Source organism: Pelophylax lessonae (genome assembly GCF_965119305.1).
Source record: "Pelophylax lessonae genome assembly, chromosome: 9".
Lineage (NCBI taxonomy): Eukaryota > Metazoa > Chordata > Amphibia > Anura > Ranidae > Pelophylax > Pelophylax lessonae.
This window is the reverse complement of record NC_138776.1, coordinates 131,662,471-131,677,671: the sequence shown is the minus strand read 5'-3', so window position 1 is coordinate 131,677,671 and position 15,201 is coordinate 131,662,471. Positions and strand designations below refer to the sequence as shown.

The window sequence follows — 15,201 nt, the reverse complement described above, 5'->3', positions numbered from 1 at the left end:
GGGTTTTTTTCTGTTGAAAAATTTCTGTTGAGTCTCATCATTGAGGATGAGCATTGTAAACTTCTAGTTGGCACCGGTTGGGCCTTCTAGATTGGATTTGATTTCCATTTTCCCACCCCACATTTGTGGTACTGCTTTGGGACGTCCCGAGGGTGTTGAATCACCGAGGACTACGTCTGTCAATGAGCGATAGAGAAAAATGGATTTTTGTAAAATCTTACCGTAAAATCCTTTTCTCTTAGCTCATTGACAGACGTAGTACCCGCCCCTCTGTTTTTGAGTTGGGTTGGGTTAAATTCTCTAAACACTGCTTTGTGACATAACTGATTTGCTAGAGCAGGAAGTGAGAGGATATACCCTCTGGGACTGCCCCAGGGTGTGGCCAGAACGTTTTCTTTCCTGTCTAGTCCTACTCCTGTAGAGGGCAGCATAACCCGAGGGTGTTGAATCACCGAGGACTACGTCTGTCAATGAGCTAAGAGAAAAGGATTTTACGGTAAGATTTTACAAAAATCCATTTTTTTCAAAGCTTTTAACATTTCTTCCTGAGAAATGTCTTTCTAGATTTCATAGTTTTCCTTCTTTTAATTTAGGAAGCTTGGCTTCTTTTAAATACGCCTGTATCTTTTTTTTTAACTTCAACCTTATTAGGTTTTCCAGTCATACATAACAAATACACAACATTCTTGACAGAAATCATCCCAGACACTGTTGGGAAATGAGGCAGCAGTAGAAAACGATAGATATAAATGATAAACGAGTGCTGAGTTGTAGTACAATAAAGTGTAATAGCACTATAGAAAATAGAGAAAAAGGGGAAAACAAAAATCAGAAAACAATCGGTCTATCGAATCAAAACGCACAGAGACATGGTCAAGTTCTGAATATCAAATAAAATTAAAAACTCACAAGTAGGTCATCATACCGAGGAATCTCCCATGCGGCATACGGCGCCAGAAATAGGTCCTCCGTGCTCACACGCCCCTCCGTCCGCACCAGGGGGAATTTAACCATCCTCTGCAGCACAAGTTTCAACCATATCCAAACCCATCTGCCCCAAATTTTGGTAAACTTCTCCAGGCAACCTCTAGCTTCATATGTCAATTTGTACAATGGTAGGACTTGATTGATCATATTTTTCCAAACATTCAGAGAGACTGTGTTGGTTCTGGTCCACTTCATCACAACCGTTTTCCTAGTGTAAAACAATAAAAGTCTAAGGCATTGTTTCTGACTAGAGCGAAGAACTATGTCTTCCAGGATTCCCAAGATGCACCATTTGGGGTTACACACATTAGGAAGATCGAATTGCGTGGAAACAAAGTGGGTAACCTGAGACCAGAAGGGCCTAATTTTATCACAACCCCATAACATGTGAAGTAAATCACCCGTCATTTTGCAGCATTTGTGGCACTCCGCATTGGTCCTATGTTCCATGAGGAACAGTCTATGGGGAGTATAATATGTTCGATGAAAGATCCGCAACTGGATCAGTCTATCCCTAGTGGATATTGCCGTTGTAAAGTATGTGTGGAGCAATTCCTCCCAGTCGTCCTCCAACAAATCCAGAATATCTCTCACCCACCCGGCTCTGGTGGAATCTAATCGAGACAAATCAGAACACTATAGTAAGAGCTGATTAGTTTAATGTGTACATTGCACAACAATTCCTTTTCCAACAAGGAGTTAGCAAGAGACACCGGGCCAGACCCAAATTGAGCCGCAGCCACATGCCGCAACTGTAGATAGCAACTGTAACCGCAAGTATAGATAATGCCAAGAGCCAGGCGTCTGAAAGTCCAGCTGAAACTGCCGAAACATTTTAAAGACTCCGTCGGAGAACTGGTGGGCATATTTGAGACCCCGCCCCGCCCATGCAGAAGCATCCTGAGAATCGTAAAAATCACAGTACTGCAAATCTTTGTGTGGATTGGGGATCAGAACTATGAGGGCTTCACGCAACAAGTCCAGTAATCAACCTGCATCATAGACAACTTTATAAAGGGCCAAGAGATGAGGCAACAATAGTTCCCCATGGTGCAAATACCATTCCGCCGGGAAACCATCAGGCCCCGAAGTCTTGTGTTTGGGGAAAGTTTTAGTTGCAAGCTCTATCTCCTCTACAGTGATCGGCTCATCCAGACTGGAACTTTGGGCGTAAGTAAGACTGCGGAATGGTATCGAGTCTACATACTCAAACAGTTTGGGAGGTGTATAGTGGGCTCTAGATGTGTAAAGGACAGCATAATACAGAAGGAAGGATTGGAGTATCTCCTCAGTAGAGGAGCCCGGCTGATTATGCCTATTAAAAATAAGGGGTATAGTGACCGGGTCTGGAATGGGCCTTGCCAAAAAAGCAAGAAGTCTTCCATTCCTGTCCCCAGATTCAAAGATGCGCTGAGATTGGTACAGAAGCCTCTTCTGGGTCTTTACCTGTCAGGGCAAGCTCATAGACTCTCTGGGAAGATCGCCATAACTGGTAATTCGCGGGGGGTAGGGTCCAGCACATAGGCCCGTTAAGATCTACTCAAAGCATCCGCCGCTTCCTCAATGTTTGCCGCAACAGCTTTCTTGAATCCCACAACACCCTTCATATAAGCCCCTCGCAGTACCACCTTAAAAGCATCCCATCGAACCAAATCCGAAATTTCCCCCACATTCTCCTACCAGAAGTGTGACATGGCATTTGTGCATTCCACTGACACCATGGGTTCCGCCACCAGTAGGAGCTCATGCGCCAGACCTCTTTTGTTGGTGGTCTGGCTACCAATAGGTCCAACTCCAGGGGGGAGTGATCAGAGATCGCACTAGGCAAATAACGCACAGCTGACATTTTAGGGAGTAGTTCCGAGGCCACGAAAAACGCCTGTATCTTCACCTTTCTTTTTAAATCATTAAACTGTTCCCCCGAGAGAGTGGCTTATTCCGCCTCCTTTTCCACCACGAACATCCAAAGCCCAATTTTTCAGCCACTGTTTAACCAGGGCATATAATTTACATTTTTGACAGCAAGGCCAATTCTTGCTTTCATCAAGAGTACCTCTATAGGGTTATGGTGTGAAGGCACCACCAACACCCAAAGCCCAATTTTTCCACGCCTGTTACTTCTATCCAAAGTCTGTCAAAGAGACACCAGAATTGAAATCCAAATACAAATAAACTTTAATCTTGTTCGGAGTGCACTAAATTGTGGCCTAATCATACAGCCTGGCTCCCCAAGTCTTTGTTTACAAAGTAAAGCTTGCAGGGAAAATGTCATTTTTTTTGCTTTATAAATGTCATTATTACTGCAGCAGGTTCTATACACAGTACAGATGTGCCACTTTGCAGGCAGACTAAAGGTACCCCCAGGTACTATATTGAAATAAATTTTTAATTTTTATTGTTATTTCTTATTTTTATGGTTTCACTTTAAGCATCAGTAAATCACTGCTCATTTAAAAACAATATTTTTTACAAACTTTGTGTTCATTGATACATGTCTCTCATGGCAGTACCCGGACCCCCATACCCTTTGTATGCCCAATTACTTACATATAAGCCTTCAAAAAGGGCACTTTAGATTTTTTCTAGGTCGGGTCCCATAGATTTCAATAGGGTTCGTTATTTGGTTCTGAATGTTTGCAAAGTTCGAATGTTATGCCACGAACTGAACCAGGGGGTCATTTGGCCCATGTGTAACAATGAGTTTTGTGAACACCATTGCCATAATTAGGGTTCCTAAGGCTGTAGTGAGAAAGAGGAAATGTGTTTAGTTGGTTAGCTGTTTGTAAAAGAAAGAGAAAAAAAACATCTCTTACAAGAACTAATCTCTGGTAATGGAAAACTGGGGCTAAGGGGATGACCTCAAGATATACAAAATATGTGATTTCATAGTGCATAGTTTGGGGAATATTTAAGAAAAGTCCAGCTTTGGTAAAAAGTCAGTCCAGCCAAAATAGATATTTAAGTTTGTTGTAGATGCTGGCGAGAGAAACCAGCTGGCAATTTCTTTCTTATATCTGTTGGTAAGATATGTCCATATTACATAACTATCAGAATTTCTTATTGGAATTTAAAATGGAAATAAACCACTTTCCCTGAAGGGTCAAACCACACATAGGTTTAAGGTCATCTTAATGGCAGGACAGTCCTGGGAAATGTAGAACTAATCACCACAGCAACCATGCACCTGTTAAAACAAGCTATAGACATAAACATGGTTCATAAGGTTTAAAACATAGCAATAATTATATAGCAAAGCAAGCCAGCCACAATTATGAGAAAACACGTGACGGATAAGACATAGAAGTTATTATTATTTTTGTGCAAAAAAGAGCTTTTTTATGTTATTTTTATTAAAAAAAAAACGAGACTTTACAATCACTTTGTGTATTCACACATATAAGCAGTTATTAGGTTTCCTTTCATTACTATATTTAGGTGGATATTTTCAACATCGAGGTTTCAATTTTGTTCTAAATGGTAGCAACTGTTATTTCTTCCTTCAATTTCCATTTTCTAAAGGGATAGGTGATCTATGGTAGGTATACATATAAGTAGAGGGGAAAGAAAACGTAAAGGGGGGGGGAATCAGCCAGATATGGAAGATTGAAAGGGGGGGAGATAGGAAATAACAGTAGGGAGAAAGAGAAAAAAGGTCTCCATGTCAACGTTTTGAGTCCTCCGCATCTTTGTCAAGTCAAGATGGGGCGCTACATCAGTTTCAATGAGGTCACTTTCAAGTCTAGTGTTTGTGCAGTCCAACCGTGGTCTTTCCTGGATTACTGCATTTTTCCATCCATACTTTTACCGTAAAGAAGACTTTGTTTTCAAACTTGCTGACTTCTACTCATTATTGTAAAAAAGGAAACAAACAGTTGTAACCTTAAGGGGTTGCAAAAAAGGGGATGCTCGAATCTGATAGGTCTAAAATAGAAAATATGCTTTATTGATAAAGATAATGGACACAAATTACATCTAGTGCACTTCCCGCCAAATGTGATAGTGACACCACTGAGAGACCAGACACAGAAAAATTCAAGACACAGAAAAATTCAAGACACAGACAGCATAAAACCAACACAGAGACAGAGACACATGTGCCTCATGCCTCACCATGTAGTCAGGGAAACTCAAAGGCAAAGAATTCAGGGAACAGCAGTGTTTAGTCCAGACAGACCATATTCACTGCCGCATTCACTGAATGCATGCCAGCATGCCGGAGTGACCAATGATATCATACAGTAATGATAATACTGGCAATAGCCAGTGTATGGACATTCATGCCAGGACACTTCTGGAAAATAGTGGTACTGCAGATATGTATAATCATGTGGGAATTGCCAGACATATACTTCCTTCAGTTGTCAAGTAGAATCATGGATAAGTCTCTAATTGGGAGATGAAGCACTTGTATTGCTTTGTCATTTAGATTACAGAGCTACTTTATCACATAGATTCAATGTTATTCCAGCAGATATGTGTATGTGTGGGTCCCCACAGATAATTTCATGGCAGAATTGATTTGGACAAAAGGATCCCCGAGCAGCCTGTAGATTTTGGTGGGTCACAGAGACCGATGAATATAAGGGTGACAGTTCCCCAATAGACTCTAACAGGATGCCTGATAGTCCGGAGCGGACGATGGGGGAGGGAGAGGGGGGGAGACCCAGCGGGGAAGAGGACCTTTACAGGAAACTGCACCCGGGAGTCCACAGTGCTGTAGCGGGGAGAGATGCTTTAAAGTATAGCAGTGGGGGCTCACATCAGGTAAGTCTCTATAGTGAAAAAGTCCAGGCACGGCCAGGTGATAATGGTGGGTATATCTTAGCATGTGAATTTTAGCAGATTGCTTACCGCTTCTCTGGTGAACTCCACCGCCCACGAATACCTATTGGTCATGGCCTGTTCTCCATCCCCTGCACTGGCTCAGAAGTTCCTCTCCCAGCAGTTTTCCTTTTCGGTCTGTTTCCAGAAGAGAATTCGTCCGTTCCCGCGGTCTCCAAATTGTCTCCCCATTGGTGCCGGGAATCCGGTTCGTCACATCCGCCGGAGGTGTTGCAACTGTGCCCAATCACTGCGGCCGCATAGGCATGTATATGGTTCCCGATGTGAGGCGGGCAGAGGCGCGTGACGTCAACACGTTTCGCATGCGTGACGCACGCTTCTTCAGGACGTCATTGCGTAGGCCGAGTTTTCTTTTTAAAGCATCATCTTGATTATTAATCATTCACCGCTGGAGCGGAAATAAAGGTATCTTAGCCTACTTCTGACGGAGCGCCATCTTGTGGTTATTTTGTAGTGTTAAAAACAAATTAATATAGGTTACATCTAATACATGTGAGTAGCCAGAGATCAGTACATAGATAGATATTCTTTAGTACTTTTTAAAAAAAAACCTTTTATAGAATTCTACTTCCTTAGAGTTCGGACATACATAAGTAGATTGAGACCAACAATTCATGCCATGATATATACATTTTCTAAATCACAGAGTGGTCATATAAATTTCTGCACAGGATAATTTACATAGAAGGGATAGGGGTAATTTTTTGCAGGTTTCAAGAAAGGGGGGGGGGGGAAGGGGACACCACTATTGTTACAGAGGTACCCCTCCGTTATTGTGTGAATTATAGAACTATAAATTCTAAAGTAACCCCCTAACTGCTAGATATTTAGTAGAGGCAGACAATGCCAAATATTTCCTCTACTGGAATATTTACCCCAGGGATATTGGAAGCGACCATTCCATCACTCAAAAGGAGGAAGGAGGGAGGTTTAAACATTGTAATAGTTGTTACTATTGTGTTAGTGCTATTACAGTTGTATGTAGGGGCAAGTGAGGGCATTATGAATTGAATATATTCATGCAGCATTATCCATGGGAGCCACCTAATTAATTTCTACCAAACAGGTATAAGTTAATAACTATTCTTGGAAATGAAATGGCTTTCTGTTATTTCTTCCTTCAATTTCCATTTTCTAAAGGGATAGGTGATCTATGGTAGGTATACATATAAGTAGAGAGGAAAGAAAAAAAAAGGGGGGGGAGGGAATCAGCCAGATATGGAAGATGGAAAGGGGGGGGGGGAGATAGGAAATAACAGTAGGGAGAAAGAGAAAAAAGGTCTCCATGTCAACGTTTTGAGGCCTCCGCCTCTTTGTCAAGTCAAGAGGGGGCGCTACATCAGTTCCAATGATGCCACTTTCAGGTCTAGTGTTTGTGCAGTCCAACCGTGGTCTTTCTTGGATTTCTGCATTTTTCCATCCATACTTTTACCGTAAAGAAGACTTTGTTTTCAAACTTGCTGACTTCTACTCATACCTTTATTAGCCCCTGCAGTATATACACATCTGAGAACAGTGTCACCGAGGTGGGATCATTTTGGCCACACTAGTTTAATACCTTCTGCTCTGCTGCCCTTTTGGAGCTTTCATTTACATATTGTATAACTTCTGGCACTTTAGTTGGATTTTATATATGGCATTAATCTGTACCATTCTGATTTGGTGTGACTATGTTTTTTGCACAGAAGAGCTACCTTGGAATTTGCCGCCAGACTGAGTGCACTTGTTCACTTTTCACTTTGTTCACATATTCGGTTTTATTCTCCAGGCACTCTTTGGTTTTTACCTAGCGACACTGGTACAGTTAAGACAACTCATAGTTATTGACCCCCCATCATTTTATTATCATCATTTGCATATTTTTATTGTTTACAGTATTTCTAGTTATTGTGTTGGTTTTTGGTGTCATTATACAGTTTGTGTTTTTTTTTTTTTTTAAATGAGATCCAAGAGCCGAGCCCACAGGTGAATTTTAAACAAGCTCATAGTTGCTATTAAGTTATTTTTTACTTTTTCGCTGCAAAATCGTCAGTGTAGAGTTAAAGAACATACACTAAATATTGTTGTAGTTATCTTTAATAATTCAGTGGATGTAAAAAGACTTGCAAAATACTGGACCTGCCACTGTGTACCCAATGTGACGTGTCTACCAGTTCACAGCAGTTATTTATAGAAAATAAAAAAAAACCTTGCCATAGAGACAGTCTGTTATGCTTTGTTGTCAGTAGTACCAGTGTGCCACCTGCATTTCATACTACTAGTAAGATTAGCATAAAAAGTTATTTTGATTTACTGCCATTTGAGTGCAATAGGTATTACCAGAAGTGTTGATAACCACATTTAATTAGATGAGTGTACCTAATATCCATACAGTACATTTACAAAAACTGGAGCTTACTGATCCAGTTTTTTAGATAGAGTGACCAGTCTGCGTGTTCGCTGTGGGCAAATTTTGTGTTTTTTAGTCTCCTTTTTTCCATACTATCCTTGATATTCATGGACACTCCCAAGTTTTGAATAAAGTTTATGAGGTAAATGTAGATGCTTGTTTGGTTGTGTTTATATACTAAAATTTCCAGTCATATCAGGCAAAAACAAAAGCATGCAATACAAAGTCTTTGCACAGAGATTTGTCCTTGGAAATTCCTACGTATGTATACATATTACCTTAGGGCTTTAAACATGTAGAATCTAAAATTCTCTTTAAAATGGCCTTAGTGATTTTGATTAAATGGGCTTTGTGCGTCTGATTAAAGTTTTATAAGAGGAATTTTAAAGTGAAGACAAAGCACCAGTGAGAGCCACAAGACTTGTTCTTCCTCTGTTGAAAAACCTGCTTTAAGACACAAATTTAGCTATGCTGTTAGTGTCCCCCCGCTATGGTGTGACTGCTAATTTTTATATAGACTGCTGCTAGGGTAGAAGGCATGATGTCCCTTTAAATATGCAATATGTCAAACCCAGCGCTGTCTCAGAACATATGATCTCCTATAGAAGGGCAAACAAACGATAATAAAGTTTATATGTCGATTCATCAGTAAAGTTCATAAATAAAGTGCATATTTGTGCTGTCTTCTAAGTGCAAGATATCAAATTATTCTTCTAAAATGCAATTCGAGCTCCAGTGTTCTTGTGAAAGTAAAGTGCAGATAAGGGCAATAAAGTGTCGTGCTCCCCTCCTCATGTGCCCTCACTCACCAACTCCTAGTGAATATTACACCTGTCGGTATGCAAACAATCCTGTGACAAATGGATCAAGCTCCTCCGCTCGTCTCAGCAGGATAATAGATTTCTCAATAGAGATGGCATGTAAGAAGAATCAGGCGATATCAATAGCATAATTCGATTCAATTAAAAGATATTAAAATACAGATGTAACACTCACAAGTAAACTCTTGGTAAATAGCATATAATGGCAGCTTGGAACACAACTCCGTAGCGTGCAGTCCGAACACCAGACGGAACGTCACCAGAAAGTTCCCACCTAATGCATTTTGCTTCTCCCCCAGAGTGTGTTGAGAGGTTGGGAATGTCGGTGATAAGTGGGTCTTTTACAGAAATGGCTTCTCCTACTACTTCCATTTGCCATCCCCCTATACCCTATTCCCTCTTCCGCTTGTCTGTGACTCCATAATGAGAAAACAGGCACAGGTGTTATCATTATCTTTCCCTGCAGTAATCCAACGTAGAATCTGATCGTGACTATACCATTTAACCCTTGCCACCCCACTGTTTGTTTGCAGTCACTTTTCCATTCATATATATTTAAGTACATGAGTGATTTCTACTCCTAACATAATGTTTTCTCAAATTCATAACGTGCACATAGAAGACGGCGCAAATGTGCACTTTACTGATGAATTGATATATGAACTTTATTATTGTTTTGAACTTAAGTTTAATTTTAAAAGAGTGGATTTATGAGTTTACCTTGTTTAATTGCCCTTGTATAGGGGATAATATTGTTCTGAGACAGCGCTGGGTTTGACACATTACAAATCCAGCTATGTATTTTTTTAACCATTAAATTTATTTTTACACCAAAATAGTACACATATCTTTGTCCTTGTTTTCACCCTGACATACAAAGAGTAAATCTGAACTCTCTTGCTCTGCACATTGCTGACTGTGAAATAAACATTGTTACAAGAAGGGAGGGGAATTACCTCATCAGTGTACTGCTGCTCCTTCATTGCCCAATCACAAGGAGGGATGGGACAGGCCCTGGACCTGACTAAATTGCTTAGATGAATTATAGTCTGTAGAAGGGTCCAGGATTTGCTGTTTGGCAGAAGAATACGGTTTACAATAGCAGTCCCCAACCTTTTTGACACCAGGGACCCGTTTCATGGAAGACAATTTTCCCATGGGTCGTAGAGGGGGACTGGGCTTGGGGGTTGGTGGGGGGGGGGGGTAGCAGCTGTTGGCCTAATTCACACAGTGTATTGCATTGTAAAAAGCCTGTCCCCACATGGACACACAAGAAACAATTGTTTTCATATGTGTCCCATGCACACTGCATTGTAGCCTTTGGCTGCGTTAAAATGCAGACGTGCTAAATTTAATCGCAGTGCACCATGCCGAATTGCATGCCAATATACAGCAACGCATTGTGCTGCTGTACATTGCAATGAATGAAGTGTACATTTTGTATTCTTCAAATAAAATTTATATTAAAATATATATCACACCCCTCACTGCCCCCTACCCTAGCTGGGAAAAGACAGCTGCCCTTATATGTACTATAACTGTATATTTAGTTGTTATGCTTCGAGATCAGCTTTACAGTTTTTTTATTCATTAATTTTTTGGAAAAAGAGTGCTAATTTATATATGTCCTTTTTTCTTTGAAGTTTTTTAGTTCAGAAGAAAGAAGAGCAATGTCAGTGTTTAAAGTTACTGTGCATGGTATTCCTGGACCAGAGCCTTTCACTGTGCTTAGCATTAACATTGGAACAACTGCAAAACATCTACTTGACCAAGTAAGTCATATTATTGCCTGTACAAATAACATTTGCATGGTTCATTATTATGGTTCATCATGGTTTATCACTTTATGCATGATGGCCATTCAGTCCTGGTGAATGGGATCTCTGCAATTGTGTGTGGGTTGAAGCACAGGTTGAACAGTGCACCAAGTGGTAGTAACGTTTAGGACGATGTACGCCAAGAAGTCTGTGCATTTTTGGCATTCGTCCCTGATCATGTACTGCCCAAAAGATTAGTACCATTAGATGCACCGTCTAGCCGCAGCAGCTTTCAGCCTCTTATTGTGTTTTACAGGCTGTGGGCAGCGGGGCTGGACAGAGTGCCTGTGCCTTCCGCCTGCACGAAAACAAGGGAATCTCATTGACGGGGGCTAAATGCCCAGTGTGCATGAGACCTTATAGAGCTGCTAACAACTCAATCCAATGGATTTCCTATTACTGAGTGGAATTAGGTCAGATTTAGGCTCATATTAGTTTACAACAAGAAAGAGAAGTGGGATACATGCATATACCGTAGTTTATACATTCTATTTCTTTATGGAATCCAGAAGATTCAAATTCAGAGGAAGGATAATGTAAAATCCGTATTACAGATTACTCACACATTTCCTGGAGCTGGTACTACTTGATCTGTTGAAGGGAATAGATTAATGGCTTGCACTTGTTTTTTATTTTTTTGCTTTGTTACTGATGTCATTTGCTTAAGTAAATTCTTCAAATGTTCATTTGGAAAATGCAGTAGAAGGCAAAGGACAAAAGCAATTTGCGTTGCTTATCCTCCAGTAGAATATTTTGAGAAATATATGGATAATTCACTTAGATTGATGAAAAACGTATTTTTGCTCTGATGCCATACAGCCTAGTTCAGCATACCAGAAATATAGGAAATGTTTCTGAAAAAGTTCTGCAAGGCAGTAAACACCCAGCAGGAATCATTGTCTACCATTGCTACCTTGAATGGTGACTTGTCTTTTGACCAGATTTGCTCATTATTATAGCATTTGAAAAGCATACTACACTTAAAAAAATGTTTTATCCAGTAGTACTGTATATACTTAATTGTGCTTGTGAGGTCTGCTAGCTTTTAGGCAGTGTTGAGTTTATGGTGAAAAACAGAGTTAGGAGATAAACTTCTACTGTTGAAATACTTTTTAACAATTGAGGATAATGAATGGGGCCCTTGGTTGAGTAGGTTGCTGGGAGAACAATTTGGCTCTGTGCAAGTAGAGGCATTCCAAAGTCACTTAATGGGTCTTTAAGGTTTACTTTACAGTTGTGTGTGTTTCTCGGTTACTGGAATCTGATTTTAGACTTAAAAGTATAGTAAGTAAAGACTGAAAACATCTGCTAGACAGGCCAGAGCTATGCATGTACTGCCAGTGGAGTTCACCTCTGTCCTCTAATATAGAGTAAAGGGATCTGTGGATTGTTTACACATCTTAAAATAAAATGAATACAGCGACAATAGGGTAACCTCTCTTATAAGGCTATAATTTCTTCTGCGGTAGTCAGCCAGGCAATTTGTTTGATTATTTTTATCTCTCTTTACCTTATTTGGCAATGCATTGCATTACACACTGTATGTGGCTTGCTACCCTTCTCTTTATCATGTTACACTTGTGGAAGGAGCTTCAGATTATGTTTATTTTATTTCTTGCAATGATTTATTATTATTGCACAAGTGAGTAATAATTATGTAATGAATATAAGAATAGTTAGAATAAGTATGAAAATAATTAAAGTAATCAGAGCAATATATTTGTGTCACAAGCAGGAAAATAAGTACTCATCAAAAGGTTATATTACACTCTTAATATAGTTTGTGTAGATGAGTATAATCGACAAGCTGTTGACTGACATTACAAGTAAGTCTAATAGCTATATTGTCAGTCAATGAGTTTATGCATTTTAAGAGAACCCCTTCCGTGTTTAATTATACCCATACACTTTTGTCAAATTGTCCTATATTTGTGACAAACTAAGAGGATATAAAAAAAAAGACATAACCACTACAAATCAATAAACACACACAAATAAAATTTAAAAGAATGCAAAAATTAATCAAAATAATTGCACAAAATACAAGCAGGGAAATTCATAAAGAATGTTGTAGACACTCTCTCACATCGAGTGGGGTGGCACTGAAGCTGGAGTGTCCATACCACAAACAGTGTCATCAGTGCATGTTGAGTCCCGTGCTATCTAAAACACTGTTCCCCAGCCCCATTACATGGTTACTTCACTATTAATTTTCAAAAAAAATCTCTATGCATTACAGCTTTCCCATTTTCTCTATTAACCACTTCAGCCTCGAAAGGTTTTACCCCCTTAATGACCACGCCATTTTTTGTGATTCGGCACTTTGTTTTTAACTGACAATTGCACAGTCGTGCAACGCCATACCCAAATACAATTAATGTCCTTTTTTTCCCAAAAATTTAGCTTTCTTTTGGTGGTATTTGATCACCTCTGTGAATTTTTAGTTTTTGCGCTATAAAAAAAAAAAAAGAGCGTCAGTTTTGAAAAAAAAAAAAAAAACACCAATATTTTCTCCTTTCTGCTCTAAAACATTCCCAATAAAAAAAATTTAAAATCTATTTTTCTTATCAGTTTAGGCCAATTTGTATTCTGCTACATATTTTTGGTTAAAAAAAAAAATCCCAAAAAGCAAATAATTAGTTTGCACAAAAATTATAGCGTTTACAAACTACAGGATAGATTTATGGACTTTTTTGTTTTTTTTGGTGGCGATCAGCAATTTTTATCAGGACTGCGACATTGTGGCGGACAAATCTGACACTAAGTGACACTTTTTGGTGGACCAGTGACATAAATTCAGTAATCAGTGCTAAATAATATGCACTGTTACTGTATAAATGACACTGGCAGGGAAGGGGTTAACACTGGGGGTGATCAAGGGGTTAAATGTGTTCCCTATTTGTGCTTACTAACTGTGGGGGGGGGTTGGATTTAACAGAGGTAGAGAGAGATCTGTGATTCAGCTTAGCTGAATCACACAATCTTTCCCTGCCTCTCTGACAGGAGAGCCATCTTGCATTGTTTACATTCTAGACGGCTCTCCTGTCAGTAGTGCCGACGATCGTGGGAGGCCAGCGTGCCCGTGTGCACATAATCATGTAGATCTACGTGATTATGCGCAGCTGAGCCGCCCTGCCACAGTAAATCTGCATGGGGCGGTCGGCAAGGGGTTAAAATAATTCTTACTTTTCATCATACATTTTCCATTGGGCTCCCCTTTCTGTCCTTCCTACCTTTGTACCATGCAAGCAGCTTGCAATGGGGACACCCTAGCAGGCATGCTCCCAAGCCGCTGCTCTGCGTGTCCATTCAGACACGGAGCCGTGGCTCGACTCCGCCCCTCTCTCTCCTCTTTGACTTACTGGCTGTGATTGACAGCAGCGGGAGCCAATGGCTTCTGCTGCTGTCTCAGCCAGTGAGGATTGAGAGTCCCAGGAGAGCCGATGATTTTGTGCACATCTCTGGATTGAGATGGGGCTCAGGTAAGTATTACAGGGGCTACTGCATTAAAGTTAAAAAAATCTTCAGCCTTTAAAACCAATTTAATGCAGTTATGCCTGTCCAGGGCTCTTAAACACCATGCTCCGTCCCCAGCTCCACCATCTCTATCTAAATCAGGTCCCAAAATGCCTGGCCTAAAAGTGGTCAATCCAGAAAACATTTTCTCTTCTCCAAAAATAATTCCAATGGAAAAATAGTTCTCAAAAAAGTGTTCTCTTCTGGTCTTGTCGTCTCAGTCTTAAACCTCTCACTTTACCAGTTGGGGATGTTTCTTTAATCCAAGATTCTGCAGATAGAATGTTTAGAACAACCTTAAAGGCTCTCTTTACACTTGCAGGTCAGGCTTTGCAACCAGCTATCTCTGTGATTTCTGCCTGTCAAACCTTAGCTAACTGGACTAGGGCATTAAACAACCAACACAATCTGGTTGAATGCTTTATTGGAGGATTACATGAATCTTTGTGTGGGTGGCCTAAAACAAGTAATAACACACATTTCTAGAAAGGCTCTAACCTCCATTCACATGCAAAGAATCTTGTAGCTCAAAACCTGATCAGCTGAAGCTGCCTGTAAAACGCCTCATCCTCATGGCCTTTAAGGGAGGGTTTCTCTTTGGCTTGACACTTGACATTTTTCATTAATGATGTCGCAAGAGGGAAAGTGGAAAATTAAAAAAAAAACCCTCTTTAGAAAACTATGCTTTTGCAAAATGCGGAGCACAACATTGCTCTACTCAGGCTTCAACTTCAAAAGCTAACTTCAGCCCTTCCTCTTTGGCTTAAGCCATGGCCCACTAAGCCTTCCCAAGGGTTTTTTCTCGCTCCTAGGAGTAGGGGATCATCTG

The 15,201-nt window shown here is 40.2% G+C and overlaps 1 protein-coding gene across 2 annotated transcripts in view; it reads left to right on the top strand.

The window, feature by feature from the left end:
* PLCE1 (phospholipase C epsilon 1) overlaps positions 1-15,201 on the top strand; it is a 677,378-nt gene that overhangs the window by 619,029 nt on the left and 43,148 nt on the right. For both annotated transcript variants that reach the window (XM_082268059.1, XM_082268058.1), the window contains one exon: positions 10,683-10,811. In XM_082268059.1, the coding sequence (XP_082124185.1) occupies positions 10,683-10,811 (129 nt within the window). The remainder of the gene's footprint in view (positions 1-10,682; positions 10,812-15,201) is intronic.